This window comes from Grampus griseus (assembly GCF_964374135.1).
Source record: "Grampus griseus genome assembly, chromosome: 5".
Classification (NCBI taxonomy): Eukaryota; Metazoa; Chordata; class Mammalia; order Artiodactyla; family Delphinidae; genus Grampus; species Grampus griseus.
In genome coordinates this window covers 46178114-46200654 of record NC_138998.1, presented here as the reverse complement: position 1 = coordinate 46200654, position 22541 = coordinate 46178114, and the positions used below count along the sequence as shown (strand labels likewise).

At 40.4% G+C, this 22541-nt stretch overlaps 1 protein-coding gene across 1 annotated transcript in view; it reads right to left on the bottom strand.

Annotated features, from left to right (window-relative positions):
- LOC309823115 (EGF-like and EMI domain-containing protein 1) overlaps positions 1–22336 on the bottom strand; it is a gene marked incomplete at both ends in the record, with an annotated part of 514868 nt that extends 492532 nt beyond the window's left edge. The window contains 1 exon segment of the mRNA XM_082655287.1: positions 22248–22336. Within this exon segment, the coding sequence (XP_082511413.1) occupies positions 22248–22336 (89 nt within the window).
- Positions 22337–22541: the final 205 nt, after the last annotated feature.

Below are 22541 nucleotides of genomic sequence, written 5' to 3'. Positions count from 1 at the left end.
TATAATTTCTTATTTATATTTTTATATACTTCAACTGGTAAATAGTGAATGTGTTTTATTAATTTTAATCACACATTTCTCTACTTCCTTAACCCTTCACACTCTAGGATCCCTGCAACTGTTTATACCTAGATTCTAGGACACCATACATGGAGTTTGTCCAGGACAGTCCCTTCCATTTTTGCTTATTGTCTTGTCATTAACTACTTCCATATTCAAAGGGGTCCTGGTTTACATAATAAATTAACGGTGACCCTATCCTAACTGAGTTTTTAGGATTAGGGATATAAAAGGTTCCAGGAGGGTTAAAAGACTCTAATATACAACAGTCTTATGTCTAAAGATATGCTAATGCTCTATTCCAAGTATAGAGGGAGGGATTGAGAGAGAAAGGCTTCATCTCTATTTATCCATATTTCTCCATTTCCTAAGAGATTAAAGATAGCTTTTTATCTCCCTTGAATTGTCCTTAACACTAAGGGCAGGGACTAGGTGTGACCTAAGCTATCGATACATGATAGCAGTATAGACACCCAGTTATTGATGCTTCTGCAAAACTTGCATTTTTTTTAACATTGGAAGAATGAGGGCTTTCAAAGCAGAACAAATAATCTCTACTGGTATGTGGAGCATGGCTGCCGTGTTTTAGTGTCTCAAGTTTGTTGTAAATAATCAGATAAATTGCATGCAGTTTCAATTTCCACAGAAATTAGAAAAGTAATTATTATCCTGTATGTTGATACATGGTTTTATTTTCATTCTTCTAGTTTGGTCGAGGAACCTAGAATCCTAGGTTGGTCTAGAAATATATAATTTGTTCTGTTTTCTAGCCAAAGTTAAGGTTAATAGGTTATAGATCAGTATTAATTACTCTAAAACTAAAATCAGTATCTGCAGAAATTTTTCTTCAAAAGGCAATTGGAATTTGTTTGTCTGTTTCCCCTTTTCCGCACCCCTTTCAGGAGGTAATCTGTGCAACTAATCATTTGGCTAGATCTTCAGAAAAAGTTCTTATTAAAATAAACCAATCCATGAGAGCTTCTTTTGTATTTTTTTATTGCCAGGATGACTAACTAAACCAATATCACTATGACCATGCAACATGCTGGTAGTTTTCCAAATTTTTAAACAAAATAATTTATTTTATTGTTTGTCACATAGTCTTTTCCAAAAACCCCATGTGTAAAAATAACTAAAGCTGAAACTGCTTAATTTTACCCTTCAAGTCTTTCTCTTCCTTCATCACCCCCTGCCACCCAACCAAGTGCCCTGGCACCTCCCATGAACTCCGAGCTTCAAGATTTGGTGGAGAAATAAATTATGGTTTTCCTCATAGTGGGCTGACTTAACTAACTTCCGAGCTGATTTTTAAAGCATACTGGTCTTGCTAAAATTCCCAACCGGAGAAATGACTTGAAAAACACTACTGAAGGATATACAGTCAATCTCTAAACTACATCTTGGATCAAGTCAGACTACATGAAGTTCACATACATAGAGCAGATTAGCTTAGCCTTTCATAATAGTGCCTTTGCTGAACAGACATTTAATAATAACTTTTAGACTTTTTTCCTAAGGTTGTTTTAAGAAAGAGCATTTGCATCAAAACGTATTGTTGAAGGAATTGCCTATTAAATCAATACTCATTATTTATGGTCCCATGTGAAAAATGTCTTTTAAAAATCAGCACTAAGGAAAAATTCCCCTGAGGAACCTATTTACTTTCTAGTCTGGGATAACGACAGTGACACAATGGATCACATCTCCTTTGTCGTCTTGGCTGCCAAGAACCTCAGAGCTCAATCTAAAGCTCAGTGGTAACATATAACGTTAGATCCTAGGTCCCATGCTTGGGCTCTGCTGTGCCACAGTGCCAACTTTCTACTTTTATTTACATTTTATTTCTTTCATTATTGGTATTCTAATTGTAAACTCCTTCAAATTCCTGATGCAACAAAAAATGTTCATGAGCCATTAATTAACACTGTAATTGTATGAGTACAAATCTGCAAATCCAGCTAACGGTATTATAATCAAGTCCATCATGTGCACAACCTTATCATTAGGTTTTGTTGGATGGCTTTTGAAAATACCATTTATTTCTTAATTGTCTTCAGAAATATCTCCAAGCTTCCAAGATGATTACCAAAAATGGTTCTATCATAACCTACACACATTCTCTCAAGAATCTGGAATGTAATTAGTCTAGGATTAAAAACCTCAAACTGGGGCTTTCTTACTATCTCCTGACATCTTGAGATTCAATTCCCCTTCAACTATCGTTCTACCCTTTCTAATGTGAAGACCATTCTCCTCTTTTAATGGTAAGACTAATCTCATAAAGATCATTTAGTGCTTACTCTGTACCAGGCACTGTTCTAAGTATCTTAGTACCTTACTAAATTCTCTTACCTGGTTTTACCCGGTTTTAGAGAAGAGAACCCTACAGCCAAGTGAAATAAACTATCTTACCCAGCGTCACACAGTAGTAAGTGGCCAAGCCACGATCTGAACCCAGGTGGACTAACTCCAGAATTCATGCTCTTAACCACTATTCCATACTGCTTCTCTTGAATAGGATGTAAAATAACAAGCTTGAATTCTGCTGTAAGAGATTAAGTAAAATATTAATAAGAAAGTTCCAATAGCTTGACTTATTATATTTTGGAAGGAGGACACCTGGAAGAGTTCTGAAAATAACTTTAATGGCTTCCAGCATTTCACTTCCTTGAGCAGTCTTAAGTATGAGGCTGCCTGAAGATAAGAATGGGGAAGACATTCTAAAGGTTCCTTCTTACTCAGTCACTATAATTTTTATACTTTTGGATGAAAAGAGTTTTATGCAAATCATGGGCAATTCCCAAGCCTCTGTTTTTTTGTTTTTTTTCTTTTGCGGTACGCAGGCCTCTCCCGTTGCGGAGCGCAGGCTCCGGACACGCAGGCTCAGCGGCCGTGGCTCACGGGCCCAGCCGCTCCGCGGCATGTGGGATCCTCCCGGACCGGGGCACGAACCCGTGTCCCCTGCATCGGCAGGCGGACGCTCAACCACTGCGCCACCAGGGAAGCCCCGAGCCTCTGTTTCTTCAACTCTAGTCCTGTATACTTTTTGAAAATAAGCAAGTATGGTTACTATAGCAGATGATAAAATATTATTACCATTCAGATGATATTTCTGTGCAAGGGTAGGGGTGGCAATAAAAGGCAATAAAATGGGGGAAGGCCATTCTCAAGAGATAAAACTCTTTTGAACATATTTACTGCAACCAGGGAAAATAGACCAACACCCAAAGGAATATGGGAAACTTTACACTACATTTAAGCACAAGCACATTTTCTACTTCTTAATTTAAAAAAGGAAAGGACAGCATTAAAATGCGCATACATATAAACAAGCCATTTATTTACTCCTACTAATTAACATCTCTTGAGATCTCCAGGGTCTCTTAACTTCTCTAGGGCCTCTCTCAAAGGATGTTCTCACGGCAGGAGAACCAACGATTCAAAAACTTGCTGAGTCCAGAGGGAGAAATGTCAGAGAAGAAAAGACACCCTAAAAACAAACATGTTAATTAAAAACATGAGATAAACACCAGCATCTTCCACCTCTACCCACTACCCCTGGGAGGCCAGGGAAAATAGTCTTCCTGCTTAAAACTTTTAAAGGGCCAAATTAGTATGAATTCTAACAGTTAACATTTGCTCCACGGTCATTACCGCCAAGAAAGGCAGCTCCTAAAATGAGAACTAAAGAGCAGGAGTAGAAATTTCCAATTGCTCAGATTTAAAATATACGAGACTAAATGAGTGTCACCCCCCCCCCTCCACAAAGAGGGTCTGGAAATTCCCTTGGTTACTTCCAGTGGAAGAGAAGGAATAAACTAAGATAGGTGGGAGGCATCCAAGAGGAAATGACCGAGGATGGGAGAAGCCCAGTCAGGAACAGAGGAGGCTGGGTGAGGCAGTGATTCAGTTATCCACCGGAACACGGTCTTGGTAGAAATATGGCTCTTGCTGGTTGAGAACTGAAAGTGATGAGGTTCAGGACACATTGCCCCAAAATATAGTATCTTGGCATATTGAATATTTTAAGCTGAAGAAGTTTGAGAAAAGAGCAGAAGCAAGAAGTTTCTCTGACCTTAACCCTCCACCTTCCCTTCTCCCCTGAAGCAGGTCTTAAGACCCTCCTGTGACAGGCACCCTCCCTATACCTGGAGGAAAAATGAACATCCAAGATGCCAACATGCCAAGTTGGAGACTTTGAGAAGAATCTAAAGGAAACAGCCTCACTAGGTTTCCACATTTTGTTATACTTATCTGCTACTCTGTCTTACCATATCTTTCCACAAATGTCTGCTCTTCATCAAACTTAGCATAAAAACACTCAGGTTTACCATTTCTTTGGGTCTTCATTTCCCTATGAAGGCTGCTGAATCACATAAAACTGATATTAAGTAAGTGTGTATGCTTTAGTCCTGTTAATCGTTGTTAGTCTCATCTTCAGACCCAGCCAAGGACCCTAAGAGTCAAGGAAAACTTTTTCCTCTTCTACAAAAGTATGGGGAAGGAGAAAAGAATAGGAAAGAGAAGAATGAATGAGGATAGGAAAAAATGAAAGTGGAAAGAAAATTAAAGTTGAACAAATTAAGTCAAAGAAAAACTTTTTATGGTACCATTTTGGCTTTCTCATTAATTTTCCTTATAATAGATATATATTTTTTAAGTGTCAAAGAAGCAATATTACAAGTTTACTATAATCTTAAGGCATGGTCTTGGGATGCAGACAATGCTGGGATCAGGTCCAAACTCTCTCACTGAGTAGCTGTGTGACCTTGACAAGTTACTTAACAGCACTGATCTGCAAAATGCTGATAATAAGAGTAATTAGATGACTACTATTTTCCATAAATCTATTTTCATATACATATTTGTGAAAAATATAACAGTAAGTTATCTACAATTTTACCTGTGTAAAATAACGTTTCACCTAGCATCATATCAAAGCAGTTTCCACATTGCTAAGACCTCATACACGTAACTTTCAATGCCTCCCAAATTCTGTCAAGTAGATGCATCCCGTCCTATAGGCTTCTTTCAGCTCCTTTCTCTAAACTAGGCAGTTATGAACATCTTCATGCTGATGTCGTTTCCCCATATTTTACGTTATTCCTTTAGATGAGAAGAGCTTCTCTATAAAAGAGCACTGATTCAACAAAGGGTATGAACGCTATTCTTTAACAACAAGAAAAGGAAGTAGAAATCCAGTTCTGCCCTTACTAATCTAGAGAGTCTGATTACACTAGTATTCCTAATTATCAAGATCTGTAACCAGTTTCAACTGATGACATTTTGTCATCCTTACAGAGGCTCCTATGTTCTTCAAAAACTATCTTGAGTGAATTCCAGATTCTAGATCAATAGTTAATTCACGCACGTTCCCAGCATTCTCACCCTAGCTTCACAGATTAACATACTTGCACATACACAGCACGAGGCTATCCAGTCAATATGAAGTGAAACACTGCAGCTCAGGGTATTCAGCCAAAATGCAACTATGAGATGTTTGCCGTGGCAGCTTGTGTATTATTTAATCGAGATCTTTATGGCAACTTTTCCATTATGGTTTTTGATAAGTACAATCAATAAGAATATGTACACAGATCGATCATCTAACTACTTTGAATTGTCTGGAAACTTGGTTGAAGTGCAAAGAAAACTAAGAACTATAATCAGTGTAATTGGTAATGCTGGAGGGAAATCAGACTTGGATGTTTTAAGTATGCAGGTGTGACACATGACTTCCCATCTATTCTCTACTGTCCCTGCAGGCCTGCTGGATTAATTTTAAGTCGAAAGTTCACCTGGTATTTTTAAGGAAGCCGTTACTTCCCATATTAATATCTGCTCCTTCATATTACTAATAGTTATCTGCAAAGATTACTTCTACCTCCTGTCATATATATAAATCTCATACTAATAGCTTCTTGGGTGAATAACATTGGGAGGGTTTTACTCTGGGTTTAACCACAAACCTTTGAAAGGTCATGATAGGCAAGATAGAAACCAAAACAAGAACATAAAACCAATTTCTAAGTTTATGAAATAACTTGTGTCCATCTGGATTTTGCACAGGATCTTTTTTTTTTTTTTTTTTTTTTTTTTTGCGCTCTATGCGGACCCCTCACTGTTGTGGCCTCTCCCGCTGTGGAGCACAGGCTCCGGACGCGCAGGCTCAGCGGCCATGGCTCACGGGCCCAGCCGCTCCACGGCATGTGGGATCTTCCCGGACCAGGGCGCGAACCTGTGTCCCCTGCATCGGCAGGCGGACTCCCAACCACTGCGCCACCAGGCAAGCCCTGATTATCTATTTTAGAGCACTTCAAGTTACTCAGTGAGATAGAGAGGTATAATCCCATTTTACAGATGAAAGAAATAAAACATAAAATGTGATTTAACATGCATTTGAGTCTTATTAAGCCATACATGAGAGCATTTTGGAATAGGAAAAAAAAAATGAACCAAACAATAGATAAATCATTTTTGCAGATACCATGAATGGAGAACATAAGTCAGAGTCCTACATACTCTTACTGAGATAAAAGTCTCCTATTCTGGAAAGAACACTGTATAGTGGAAGACGTCCAGGATTTGGAATTCAAAGTTTCTGTGTGGACTCCATAATTCATCTGTGTGACTTTGTCAAGTTCACAGTTATCCTAACCTCTTTGAAGATTCCTTGTCTATAAAACAGGATTATATCTCTTTATCTCACTGTGTTTTGTCATAATTAATAACATTTGTGAAAGCATTTGTTCAATTATAAAGAAATTCATGAATTCTAATTATGAATGTTGTTTCTTTCACCTTCTCCAAATGTCAGTAGCATTTCCACTTCAGAAATCAGCGTTTCCTACATCTTCTCACTGTCCAGCTCTGCGCGGATGGTTCACAAACGTAACACAATTTTCCTTTGTCCCCAACTCCTGCTTTATTCGATGGAGATTAACAAACACCAGTTTTATCCACGCAGTGGATGCTTTCTATGGATTTATAGGTTGAATTGTGAATTCTTTCTATGGATTTGTTTTCCTCAAACATTTCAAAACACTAGGCACAGAGAGTTAAGATAAAAATTCCAACCTTTAAGGCATTCCCCCATCTGATGAAGGAGATATCTAAATAAAAATACATTTACCCAAAAATTTGATCGTGAATAAGTATGCAAGCTAGTACTATGGGCACCTAGAAAACAAAGCATTTGAACTTTACCTAGAGGTCTCAGAGGCTTCGCAAAGAAGACCCTTAAAGCAGCGGTCCCCAGCATTTTGGGCACCAGGGACCGGTTTCCTGGAAGACAATTTTTCCACAGACCTTGGCGGGGGGCGGGGGGAATGAATGAGGCTGTTGGGATGAAGCTCTGCTTGCTCGCCCACCGCTCACCTCCTGCTGTGCAGCCTGGCTCCTAACAGGCCGCGGACCCATACTGGTCCCTGGCCCAGGGGTTGGGGACCCCTGCCTTAAAGGATGAGTCCCAAATGTTCCCATTCAAAATGGCCTTGTCACACTACTTCAGAATATTTCATGATTAGAAATAATTATGTGAATTTAAACAATCTCTACCCTCATAAAGGCTAAAGGTCTTTAAGCTTAAGTCTCCTAAAAAGCACATGTTGCCACCTACACCAAGGACTACCAGGAAAGAGGCAACAGGCATTCGTACAGAGTTAAACATTCCTCCACCCAAGGAGGCAAAGTGATATCTGTAGCTTGGGCTTTAAGACTAGACAGAGCCACTTTTTTGCTCTCTCTCTTCACAGGTTTTACATTTTGACCTCGGATTTTCAAGTGCCGCCTTTTCTGATACAGTCAAACCTCACAACTACATTCCTCCCTCATTTCATTTCTCCTCAAAGGCAAAACGGTGAAATATGAAGTGACGTGTTACTCTGTGATAAACAATTACACACAGAGAGAAAAGTGAGGGCAAAGTGCATGCACATCCTAACAAACCTGTGTACCAACCACCCAGGTCACGGTCATCACCCCAGAACTACCCCTAATACCCTTTCATAAGACCTTCCCCCCTCTCTAGAGCAATAGTTATCCTGACTTTATGGTAATTACTTCCTTGTATATCTTTACAGTTTCATCAGCTTGTTATGCATCCCTAAACACTGTAGTTCAGTTTTGCTTTTGAATTTTCTATAATTGTAAATCAGGAGAAAAATGAACAGACCAGACAGATAAGCTCCATACTGAGATGCTTTCGCGATGATATGAAGTACCAGTTTCCTTCCATCTCACCCCATCATGTTCTCCAAGCAGACTGATGTCAGAACTTATTGTCTGGGGTATAGCACATGAATAGCTTGCAGAGTTTTAAAACAGTAAAAGAGGATGGTTTTAGAGGGAAAAAAATGACTAAAACAGAGCCAGTCTTAACATCTAACCTTCAGGTTGTACAACTTTGGGAAACTGATGTAACCTCACTGAAGTTGAGTTTTGCCATCAGAAAAACAGGAGAATAATGGTGAGGGACTAGCAAGGTGCCTGGCATATCATAGGTTCTCCCTAAACATGTGTACCTTTCAGCCAAAGCCACCAGAGGTCGACTCTAGCATTACACTGACCACCTTCCTCCTTCCTCTACTGTAAGCTCCCTGTGGAACAGCATCCGCTTCCTACTCGTCTTTGTATTCTAGTGGCTGGTGTTAGGGGTGATGCCCCACTCTTTGGGGATTCGCATGTTGTCATCACTTGAATAGGGACAGTACAGCTATTTCCAAAAGCAATGGATACTACTGTGGAGCATGTGCAAAGCAATATAGCAATAACATGAATATTAATATGACTTTTTTTTTTTTTTTGCGGTACGCGGGCCTCTCACTGTTGTGGCCTCTCCCGTTGCAGAGCACAGGCTCCGGATGCGCAGGCTCAGCAGCCATGGCTCACGGGCCCAGCCGCTCCGCGGCATGTGGGACCTTCCCAGACCGGGTCACGAACCCATGTCCCCTGCATCGGCAGGTGGACTCTCAACAACTGCGCCACCAGGGAAGCCCAACATTATTAATTTTTTTTTGTTCAACAAGTACTTGTTAGCAACTACTGCATGCTAGATACTTTTTCAAATGCTGGGGATATAGCAGCAAACAAAACGGGCAAAATACCTTGCCTTCATGAAGCTTACATCCTAATGCAGGAAATGGACAATAAATATTGAATGAATGAGATAAGCAAAATATATAGTTTCTGAGATAGTTGTAAGTGCTATGAAAAATGTGGAATAAGGAAAGGGGGAGAGGAATGGTCAAGATCTTGGGGAGTTGGAAGCTTTACTGAGAAAGTGACACTTAATTATTCATTAAAAGAGGTGAAAAAGGAAACTTTGAATAGAGCTCTAATCACATAAAGTAACCTCCCCCTTCCTCAGCATTTTAGTTTATTTGTCCCTATGGGAATGAGATAGTGGAGACACACAGTAAATGTGAATGAAATGTTACACCACACACTCCACAATTCACCTAACAAAGGTGTATATTTCACTTTATTTAATAAAAATAGATGAAAAGATTCTATTCTTTCCTTCTCCAAATGGAAGAAGCAACCACAGACACACACACACACACACACACACACACACACACACACACACACACAGAGTGTTGCAGTGTCTAGGGACCTAAAATACACTAATTTTCAAAATCTGATAATCCGGTTCCCATAGCAACCATAAATCAGTCTTTTGAGGGACACAGAGGAAGGATATTCTGGCTGGAAACAACATTCTTTGACCACTGAGAAAAATGAAAACAAAGTCCAATCATAACAAACCAAGACGGCATTTTTTTTAAAGGTCCCAAGTTTCTTCTCTTTGACTGTTAATGCTAAAACAGGCAGGCGTCCATCCGCATGCTCAGGAAATCTTGAATTCCAAGGAGGCGCTGAGCAGTGCCGCCTGGCCAGCTGCCAGGGAGACTCCGGAGGCGCTGTGATTGCCTATCGACCCTGTGCCCGCCTCCTGTCCTCACAGGGTGGGTCAGTGGTGAGCTTGTACCAGGCACTGGCCATGCTCCTCGGGGCAATCCCATTTCCTGACAAATGCAGCACGATGCATTTTCACAGCACCCTTCATCTCTTTCAGAATTCAAACGCACATCAACAGAGCTGTATTTCCACACACTCCACTGCAAATAATTGCTAGAAAGCCTTTGCACAAGATTCGAGTCTCTCCGGATTTGCTCAGGAACAATTAACTCTACTAAGGCAATGTGAATGTCTCCTGCTATGTCACCCCAAACAAAATACTGGAAACTTCAAACATTTGTTAGTATTCACCAACTGGCAATAAAAATGAAATAGACAAAATCAGGGCTAACATTGCTAGAACAGCATCTAGGACTTAACCCGGTTTGCTTTGGCCAGTCACAAACAGCACTTTGTAGCTCTTTATTTATTGTTAAGCGTAGAATTTACCCAATTCACTGGGTTTAAAAGAGCATTCATCAAAGGAAAGTTAGAGTTCAATCTAATTTTTTCAAACACTCCCTTCTAAAATTCCTTGACACAAATTCATTGAGTTCTCTCCAGGGATATACCTTCTGCATCTCTTCGTTAGCTTTCCAGCTGCTGTCCTCTGAGATGTATCCCTTTGAAAATTCAGTTCATTTCATTACATCATGATGATCCTTCTCAAGTGAGCCTCCTTGCAGGAATTTTCAAGGAATTGCTCATCCCAGCATCTCCTGTTCTTTAACAAACTGATTTCTTCTTCCAGTCCACTCCTTTCTCCATTCACATTTCCAGTGCAGTAGTCTCAACAGGTAACTTCCCAACAGACCACCCTGATTCTAGTTTCTCCCTTGTCTTCTCTGTGCCTGAATCCATCTTACATATGGTCCTCAGAGTCCTTTCCCACAAATCCCGTTTTATCTCTGCATTCTGAGAACAGCAGCCTCCGGGGGCATCCTTCTCCCACTTCTGCCCTTAGAGAGCAGGAGACAGAAGATCAGCATCACTGTTGCCCGATACCACTTAATTAGTTGGACGAAGAGCACCCTCCATGTTCTAGCCTAACCAAACTTCTCTCAGGTTCTGGAAAGTACCAGACTCTTTCATAACTCCACACATGCTGGTTCCTTTACTTTGAAAGCTCTTCCCCCTGCTCCCTGCACCCGGCTAATCCCAACCTATCTTCCAGCTCAGTCTTGCCATCACTTCCTCAGGGAGATGCCCTGACCTCTCTGCACAGAACTGTGGGCCTCTACTCTCCCTACAGGAGCGTGACTGTTTGTTTCAGTGCTGGTCTCCCTTACAGGAATGCAATCTTTTGGGGGCACGCACTCCACCTCTCCTGACCCCATTGCAATCCCAGCCCATAGCATGTTGTCTGACACACAGTAGGTGCTCAATGCATAGTTTTGAATGAATGAATGAAACAAGTAAGCTTTCTGTTATCTAGCTTCATGCTCTTTTCAATACACTGCTGTGCCTTTGAAAGAGAAAGTATCCAAATGGAAGGTGTTACCAGTGGTCATGTAGGGAACAGCTTGGTCAGCATGACTGCAGGGGGTTTTCCTCACTCAGGAGGCTCCCTGCACGGTGGTCTGACCTGCTGAAGAAACTCCTGAGATGATCTCATATACTTCAGGTCAACACCCAGGGGTCCTACTACCCCTAACCCAGACCACTACTCTCAGGAGAGGTTCTTAGCCATGAGAAGGCAGAGTCCCTCCAATGCCTTACTTCATCATCAGCCGGAACACAAGGATATTAGAGTTCTGGCCATCTACCTTCATACACAGCGTAAGACCAGAGTTCCTTGAGCGTATACTCAGCTTACGACGCAGTGCCAGACACAAAAAATACTGAGGGAAATCTGATGCATAAATAAGGGGTTCCTTTAATTCAATGCTCAGTCCTCTCCCCTGTCCTAGTTCTTTCTTAACTAATATGCTTTAGATTCACCCATACTTTACTTCTGTTTTTAAACATTTTAATTAATTAATTAATTGATTGATTTTTGGCTGTGCTGGGTCTTCGTTGCTGTGCGCGGGTTTCCTCTAGTTGCGACGAGTGGGGGCTACTCTTCGTTGCAGTGCACGGGCTTCTCATTGCGGGGGCTTCTCTTGTTGCGGAGCACAGGCTCTAGAGCGCAGGCTCAGTAGTTGTGGCGCATGGGCTTAGTTGCTCTGAGGCATGTGGGATCTTTCGGATCAGGGCTCAAACCAGTGTCCCCTGCATTGGCAGGTGGATTCTTAACCACTGCGCCACCAGGGAAGTCCCCTCACCCACACTTTAAAACAACCATAAATATTCACTCGACTCTCTATCTCCCCCTGACCACCATCCTTATTCTTTGGCTTCAATCAAGCCCCTTAGAAAAGTGGTCTCGACTTGCTCACTCCACTCCCAGCTTCCATTCATTCCTCAGGCCAGGATCAAGATCTGGACCCCAACACACCAAGGCCACCAGCAAACTCTTGTAACAAAAAAACAAAGGATACTTTCTAGCTCTTACGTGGCTTGTCTTTCCTGTAACATTAATACGACTCATCTTCCTCTGGTCCACCTTAATTTTTATGACCCCCTCCCCCCTCACAGATGTCCTCCCCTACCCTTCTGACAATACCTATTCTGTATTCTTCACTAACTTTTTGGTTTTTTTGGCCAAATTTCCCTTAATCATTATAATGTTAGAGTAAAGCCACAGCTATCGAATTTTTTTTTTTACTACAAGCCAGTCTACTACATATACTTTAATATATTAACTCTTTATGACTCACAACTACCCTATGGCTGAAATATGTGTCATCTCCATATTATGGATGAGGAAACTGAAGGACAGAGAGAATAGGTAACTTGCCCTAGTAACTGGTGGAACTAGGATTTGAACCCAGAGGCAGAGCCCACACCCTTATTCTATGCTGATCCTTTCAATGATGGTGGTCCTCTAGGACCCCTCTGAATCCACAGACACTTCCTGAGTGAGCCTACCCCGCTCCCTGGTTTCACACTTGTATTCCCAGATAACCCCAAATCGATTGTTCTAGTCCACAGCTGTCTCTCATCTCAAGCTCCACACAGCCAGCTGCCTGCTGAGCACATTCAAAACAAACTCATCATCTTTGACCTGCCCTCTCAACCTGCTTCATTCTCTGCATTCTTCACTTGGAGAAGACACCACCGTGCACCCGGTCACCTACCCTGGAGATGATGATGTCACCCTCTCTCCCACCCACTCCCTTGCCTCCCACATCCAACAATCAGCAAGTTAATCAGTTCAACTACTTTCTCTCCAGCACCTTAGTTCAGATCTTGATCATTTCTTATCACAACTGAGAGCCTCTTCATACAGCTGCCAGAGTGATTTCTCAAAACCACAGCTGTTCTTCTCAAGGCTCCACTGACAATATACTCAGTGACTCCTCATTCCTTTAGGATAAAATTCCACCTCCTCAGCATGGCATACAATGCCTCTTTGATAGGCCATGGCCAATTCTCAAGCTTTGTTCCGCCTTAGATCCTAATCCCTATGACCCTAAACACAGCATGTTTGTTCTGTAGTCCCCAAAACCTTTTCTACATGAAACATACTCTACCTGAAACATACTTCATCACCCTCCTTCCCGTCATCACTCACCTACCTTCTCACTCTCAAGACACTTCACGCAGGCATCTCTATGGCCAAAGAAGCTGGACCATGTGCTTCTATAGCCCCCAAGCTCACTTCTCTCCTTGCACCTATCATACTGAATGGCAATTACCTTCTTATTTGCTTTTTTACATTAGACTGGACTTCTGAGTACGGAGGAAACATCCTATACCTCTTTGCATTAAATAAGCATCTAAGGCAAGGACGCACACAAAGTAGGTGCTCGATTAATCTTTGTCAAATGAAATAGCAAATGAAAACACAGTTTTTGGAAGCTGGTCCTGCCCCTCCCCCTGAATTAAGTAGGCTGATGGGTACAAAGCTAACTGCATCTCAAGTGAAAGAAGCAGATGGCTTTAAATTACATCAGCTCTAGCCAGGGAATGTATACTCTTCCTTTCAAAACACTCTTAAATTATCACTCTCATTATTGATCCTTTTTTCTTTACTGAAAAAAAAGGTTACTTTAAAAGGTTTAATCTAAATAGAGGAGAACAATGAGAGCTCTGTGGCATGAAGATAACTCAAGTACATCAGTGCTTCACTGATATAGCATAATTAAGAAATGAACTGATTCACATGAAATAATTTTCTGGATTAAGATGCATTTTTCCTTAAAGCATCAAATAAATGTTTCAGGTTCTTTTTTAATCCTTTCTGGAAGAAAATCATTCTCAAATATATTATATACCTCTCTACTTTCAGAATCAAAGAACATTTTAAAAAATGCTCATACGATAGTGAGGACAATATTAAAAAGTAAAGCATGGTCCCATTTTGTTAAAACATAAACATACATATTTATATTTACATTTGTATTTATATTGTGTAGCTTTTTCAAAATGTTAACAGTGGCTATCTCTGGTTGTGAGATTATGAAAGATTTTTATTTTGTTACCTCATCTGTAGATTCTAATCTTTTCTCCATGAAATGTATACGTTATATAATAAAATTAGAGACGTCAAAACAATTAGGACTATATTGAACTTAACATTTTATTGACAAGATAAATCTACCATGATCAAGTTCCATATTTACTCATTGCTACACTTAATAAAGTGAACAGGATGCCTTACCTAACCAATCCAGAATATAATGCTTTCAGAGATCTTGAGAATATATTCTAGTTTTTTTCGGCTCCTCTTACTATCAGTCTACAGCCATATCTTCTTTTTTACTATCAATTCCTGCTTCTAGAAGTCCTCTCTTCCTCTTTTCAAATATGTTATTTGTAAAACTGCAAAAGTCATTTGAAAAATAGAGTGATTCTTACTTGAGAACTTGAAGTTTAAAATCCAGCATTTTCTGAATAGAGACTTTGTGACATCAGTTTGCACTTTGTATTTACTGTACTAGTTAAGTATACGTTTGGGCTTTGGAATGTAGTTCAGTTTCTAGCTCCAGAGCAACTAGCTATGTGACCTTGGACAAGCTACTCAACTTTTCTGAGCCTCAGTTTTCTCATTTGTAACTAGGGAAAGCAATACAATTGCATATGTTTTTTGTAAAGGCTAAATGAGATGATGAGGTAAAGTACCCCACAGAGTTAAAAAAAAATAACAAGTGGGGCTTCCCTGGTGGCGCAGCGGTTGAGAGTCCGCCTGCTGATGCAGGGGAGACGGGTTCATGGCCCGGTCCGGGAGGATCCCACATGCCGCAGAGCGGCTGGGCCCGTGAGCCATGGTCGCTGAGCCTGCGCGTCCGGAGCCTGTGCTCCGCAACGGGAGAGGCCACAACAGTGAGAGGCCCGCGTACAGTGAAAAAAACAAAAAAAACAAAAACAAGTACCCAACATGGGTTAGCTGTTGTTATTCGTGTTACTATTATTATTCACTTCCTGATTCTCAATTATTTTCCAGGCAGATAGGCTGCCAGAAAATTGAGTTCTAGGTAAGCAAAATAGTTCTACCTGTAACCAACTGGTTACAGAAGTAAGAGTCACCTAAAAGCCAAGTCAGGTTAATCTCATCCTTTGGAGTAGGAAAAAATGCGATAAATTTGTTATTTAGCAATTTAAAGCTAGTAGATTAAATGTTAAGACTGTAATTCTGAGTTAGTAACTATAGGTCTGAAGAAGCCATGTTTATGGCCTCCTTGTTCCTGAATATGGTTATGTCAGTTAATCGTGAGCCAGATTACAAGATTGAAGCCCATGAGGTGAAGCTACCTCTTCCCCCTTGCTCTGGGATGCTTCCAGAACCTTAAACAGAGGACACTGCCTGCATCTTTTTTTTTGGACCATCAGTGGAATAAATCATAGCAACCCAGATAGAGCACACACTGACATGTTTTTAATGAAATACAAATGAACCATAAAGGTTCTTATCAGAAATAATTTTGTGGCACTGGTGGCCTCAACAGTAGTCTTACGAAGTTGTCTTCAAGTGGCTCTGGTCAGTAATATACGTCAGGTCAGAAAACTATTTCAGAAGCAAGTTGAATTTTTTTAAGTATTTATCCTGAGAAAAAAGTAATAGATGTTCATTACAGAAAAACTGGCAAAAACTGAGAACTGTAGATGAGGGGATAAAAATTATCCATAATTCACCACCAAGAGATAAAACACTATTAAAACATTTTGATGCATTTCCCTCCTTTTGTGCTTATTGTCTTTATATTTATACATTTCTGTATAAAATCATGTTGTTACATTTGTATCCTGCTTCTTTTTTGACTTATAAGCATTTTATAGAACGTTAAAATTCTTTGTAAACATCATTTTTAATAGCTGCATAAATGTTCCACCGTAATGGATACACCATAATTTACCTTACTGTTTCCTCGCTGTTGGACATTTAGGCCATTTCCACTTTTTTTGCTAACACACAGAAATTTTAAAGATGGTTTTCAAAAGAAAACAAGTTTCCTTTCGTAGGCAAATGAAGTACACAATGAAACAGACAGTGATGATATGTTCGTGTAATAGATTTCACTGCTAGCCTCCGGTTCAATCAGAATAGGCATTTATCTTTCCTTCAAGCAATAATTAATTTTAATTCAGACTTTCCATTCCTAGCTGCTTTCTCACAAATATGTTTTCCATCTCACACAACTGCAAAGGCTCAGCCATAAAGCTCACATTTTTGACAGCTGGCATTTAATTTGTCTGTAGGTCAAAAGCCCTACTATCTCTTGTTGCCACACGGAACAGAGGCAGGAAGCTTCACCTGCAATCCTGCCCATGTGTAGCCCCCCTCCCTTGTGAGACTATTTATCTCCTCTTCATGTTCAATTCTTGGCCAGTCTGTCAGATGTAAAAGTGTCTTCCTTGGGCTTCTGGGGTCCTTTAGAATTAACTTTTCTTCCAGGCCCTTAGGTCCTCCTGAAGTGTCTGTCTCCACAGGCACCAGAACTCCCTACCAAGGGACTCTACCCCACCTTAAGAGGACCCCTATTTTCTTCAGAACAGGCTTCTTTCCTGCTAGGCTAGAAAGTCATGCTAGAAACGTAAGTGCCCCACCTACGCTACCAGATGAAGAGCTTAAACTCTGAGATAATTGAAGTAGCCAGCAAGAAGCGAAGCCTTGGGGAGGCCATTAAAAATGCAACATGTGGTCATGCAGATATTACATACAAAAGAGAATAGCACAAGCATATTTAATTTGAAATGCAAGGACTACAGCAAAGTGAGTTAGGAATTTGGGTTGACTCTCCTTGGAAACTAAGAGCTTACCAGAGTCTAAACAGCTATGGATCTATCACAAATGCAATCTCAAAACTATAGCGGCTTGTTGGAGTCAAAATAAGGACTTCACAGAACCAAATAAAATTTATGAAGAAAGTGAAATAGGAAAGTTTGTGAAGCAGAGGAGAGCAAAAGACTTCAAAGTCCACTTCTATTAATATTAATCTGGTACTAGGGGGTCCAGCAGACTGATCCTAACCAGACCACCTTACCTTTCAAAAGACCAGTTCACCCTCTGGAAGTAGACATCATAAAAAGTAACCAAGGGCTTCCCTGGTGGCGTAGTGGTTGAGAGTCCGCCTGCCGATGCAGGGGACGCGGGTTCGTGCCCAGGTCCGGGAAGATCCCACATGCCGCGGAGCGGCTGGGCCCGTGAGCCATGGCCACTGAGCCTGCACGTCCGGAGCCTGTGCTCCGCAACGGGAGAGGCCACAACAGTGAGAGGCCCGCGTACCGCAAAAAAAAAAAAGTAACCAAGAGTAGGACCAAAGAAGTTTTATCCTTACTTCACAGAGAATAAAATTGGAATGAATAAAATATCTAAATTGTAGAAATGGGTTTTGCTTTGCCTTATCGCTATCCCTAAATAATGATTTTTCAACATTAGAGGCATGGTACAACTGCACAGAGTTTGTTGTTCAGATGAAATAAAATGAAACAATGTAGAAAACCCTTGTCATGTTGCCCGGCATGGAGATCCTGCTCAATGGATTCCATTGTTTCTGCTTCTTTCATACAGAAGCAATGGGCTTAAGAGAATAACAATAAAACTCATTTTCATGCATTACCCTTAAAGGACTATCTAATCTCTATTTTCTGATTATTAAAATGGGAAATTTTTTCTTTCTTTCTTTCTTTCTTTTTTTTAATTTTTGGCTACACCATGCAGCATGCAGGATCCTATTTCCCTGACCAGGGATTGAACCCGTGCCCCCCACATTGGGAGCATGGGAGCATGGAGTCTTAACCACTGGACCACCAGGGAAGTCCCTGGGAACATTTTTCAATGATAAAATCTGCTTTTTTTTTTTTTTTTTTTTACTTTTGACAAAGTATATTATAAAATGTTGGGATTTCAGATAAAAAACATCCATTAACATTATGATAATGTTCTTTTTTACTCTGGGGAACAGAAGAAGCTGAACCTTCCTTCTTTACACCACCCAACATCCAGAATTTAAACAAACAAAAATAGGTGGGTACTTCTTTGCTTAAAAGCAATTCCTCATTTTATAAAAGAATGGTATGAATAAAAAAACTTCTAAAAATTTAAATTATCCTGTGAAAATCAGTATGTTCTTCAAATATCATATTTACAAATATAGGTTAGAAGTATCTGAATTTCTTGAGGCCAAATTGCTTTGGAGTTCAGAATTTTTCAGATTCTAGAAAGGCAGTATGGTACATATGTGCCCAGAAGTGTCTAGAGTCACACCCTAACCAAACCCATTAATATTTATTTAAAGAAACTTGAGGATTCTCATATTGAATAAAATAAAGTCTATAATTAGACTCACATCAGCTCGGTGTAGGTTTTGCCACCAAATTAGTTTATGACAAATAACAGCAACAACCAAAAAAGTACCTGCCAATATTTAGAGCTTTTTGGATTTCAAAATTATGGATAAGTGATAATGAAAATATTTTTTATTTCAACATACACTGTCAGGTAAACCAGACTAGTGTGTAAATGTAAGATGGGTAAGTAATTTAAGACATAAAAAGGGCAGCTTGTGTGCTGATATCATGCAGACAAAATCTACTGGAAATAGAAATAACTTTTAGGAAAACTACAAGACAAAAGAAGAAATGGTGAAACCGAAGCACGTACCTCCTAAATCAAAAGAATTTCAAGAGCCTCTAGTGCAGATTTGGCCTGTAAAAGTATCACCTTGGCGTAAGATTTCTTAAAATCTACTCTACTCTACCACCACTAACCAAAATCTTCTGGCAGTGAGTCTGAAGCCATTTTTTTTTTTTTTTTTAATAAACAACCGAAATTTATTTCTTACAGTTCTGGAGGCTGGAAGTCCAAGGTCAGGGTGGCAGCAGGGTCTGGTGAGGGCCCTTTTCCAGGCTGCAGACTTCTCGTGAAGCCATTTTTTGAAGGCGAAAAAGAGTACTTGGAAACTGAACACACAGTGTGGGCAAAGCCCATAGGATTCACTTCCAGAAACTGACAATCACACAAACCTAGTTCACCTCACTCTTCAGGTTTATAAACACACAAAAATCACATGGTAAAAAGGATAAATGAACACATGCTCCCTCTTATTACTGTTTTTGTATAATCTGCATCCTAATATTACTGCCAAACCCCAGGATTAAGAATAGATCCTTAGGGCTTCCCTGGTGGCGCAGTGGTTGAGAGTCCGTCTGCCGATGCAGGGGACGCGGGTTCGTGCCCTGGTCCGGGAGGATCCCACGTGCCGCAGAGCGGCTGGGCCCGTGGGCCATGGCCGGTGGGCCTGCGCGTCCGGAGACTGTGCGCCGCAGCGGGAGGGGCCACAACGGTAAGAGGCCCGTGTACCGCAAAAAAAAAAAAAAGAATAGATCCTTAGCATCCCAAATGATCTTGGATCTTCCTGGTGTTTAATGCACTTTGATGGTGTAAGGCTTCTGGATCCCCTTGATGTTAGACTTTATATCTCTCCATCTCAGTTTTCTCTTAGAAAATCAAATATTTTATCTCTATAAGCAAATGAGAGTGTTTCACTATTATCAACCAGAAACATTCTTTAGAGAAAAAGGATCCTTTAACTACATCTTATCAGGGAAGGCTTAACATACAATAAAGCCAAACAGAAAAAATAATGTCTTGGGCAGACATTTCCCTACATTTAAGGGACCAATGTTAAATAATCATATATAACAAATCACATTAGGGACATATTTTAAGGCTGGTTAATCCTTGAAGAACAGGTAGTGGTTTGACCAAAAAGTTCGTTCATGTTTTTCCGTAAAATGGTATGGAAAAGCACGAATGAACTTCTTGGCCAGCCCAATATCTCTTGGAACATCTGTTTTAACAGATAAAGGAGAAACTAGAGACCAGAGATGTTATAGTCTCACCCAGCTAATAAGTAGCACAGCCAGAACAAGAACTCCCAATGCTTACCAATAAGTTTGGGGTACCTTTTTATCTACAAGGGTGCAATAGAGGGGCTGCAGAAACAGATTATCTGTGACCAGTTTAAATCCAACAAACAATTACTGGGCTCACACTTTGCCCTCGATGAAATTAAAATCTAGCTGCAGAATTAACATGGCCAACTAAATAAAAACTGACAGAAGACACTCAACAGGACTTTAGGAGACCCTAGGATTCAGATGAGGGAGAAGGGGGGAGACTTTTCTGGTGGGGTTGAAATGGGACAATGCAACAACTTACTGGGAGCACACCTGGCCACGACAAAGAATCCCTCAGTTGTTCAGTGAGCCAAAACTATATTTAGAGCCTTCACAACCATCCTAGGTCATTAGAGTAGACTATGAACTTACTGGTCCCTTAAATTTTAATGAACCTGAGCCCTTTTAAAGGTGGCACTCACAGCAACTTTAGCTGTGAAACAATTAAAAGGTTAATGGTGTTTCTACTATAAATAGATTTATGAAAGGAGAATGCTGACTGAGTCATTTCCTGGTCCCAACTTGCTACTGTCAGTTGAATTCAAGCAAGATGTGCTTTACAAGAGATTTAAGGCATACCTTTTAATGGCTGCTGCCTATTGTGTTTCCTATTTCAAAATTCATTTCATATTGCATATAACATGCCTAAAGCCCAGTACAAATACTATTCTGTTATCACATAATAGGCCAGTGTGTATTGCTGTGTCTTGAGTTTCTACTTGTTTTATTTTACATGTGGTATTTCAGTCCATTGAAAGGAAACCCGTGTTCATTTTTGCTCATCCTGATACAGAGAGAGTTCAAAAGTTCAAAAGATAAGAAGTGGTTCTCAGCATGAACAAACCGTGAAAGGCATTAGAAAATAAATTTTTGATGTCAAGATACATTCCCAGTTTATTCACGCTGAGAACAGTTTTCTTATCTTTGGGACTTTGTAAGCTAGGACAGCCAAAATTTGTTTAAACTCCACAATAAATAAAAAAAAGCAATACAATTTGACTGTTATGCTATTGTCACATACCTTTGTCTATAAATCAAACCCTTTACAGTATAATGAAAATCTGGAAGTACTTCAAATAAGATTAGTGCTTTAAGCTCCAGAGGAAAAAAAAATTCAAAATTAGGTTGCCTTTCTCCTGATCCTGCTCAGAATCCACTACGGTAAACCATGAAAATAGTGCTCTTAATAATTCAGAGAAACCACACCTCAAGTCTCCTCGGATGGCCTCTTCCCTCAAGAGTAAAAGCCACTAAAGCTCAGAGTTACTGTCGATTCTTAATTAACCATATCAGTGAGGAAGAACACTTCACACCACTGAAAACTGTCCGCTGAAGAGTGACAGAAAACATTTCCCAGATCATGAGTTGACAAGTCACATAATTTATGTACCAGGAGCTGACTTTACAAACAGTTGGCTGGAAAAGTCTTTACTTATTCCGAACATGTCCTCCTCATTATCACAGGGTTATCAAATAGATTTCTTCAAGAAAACTAGAGAGCTTCACGCCAAATACGAATGACAGCTCAGATTGCTGGGACAGACAGAGAGTCAGCTAATCATATCTGAGGGACCTGGAAGTTATCTGTGAAATAGATGACTTTTGTGCTGGGAAGTTCATTGAGAGTAAAGGAAAGTGTGGAGAACACTGGGGGCCTCTGGGGGGTACCCTGGTGAGGGGAGAGTTCCAAGGGCATGGGAGCAATGATGGCAACACCATTTAACCACAGTATCTGTCACCCCATGGAAGATACTCCGCCCTTCCAACAGCCTCTGAGGCCTTGCCGTGCTCTGCTCTCTTCCTGTAATGGATGCTCTTCTGCTTTGATTCCTACCTCGCCTTCAAATGCCACCGCTTCCATGAAGCTTTCCATGATTTCCTCTCATGAGTTTGGTTTCTCCTTCCTTTTTAATTACATTCATACTTTGGTCTAAGTCCTTTATGGTACTTAACTATCCCACAACAAAGAACACAGTTTTAGAAGTTGCTTGGGGATGGGGACTTTATCTTGCCCATCTTGACAATCTCCACAGAACCAAGGAAAATGCCTTGGCGATTGTGAGTTGATCTTAAAGTAT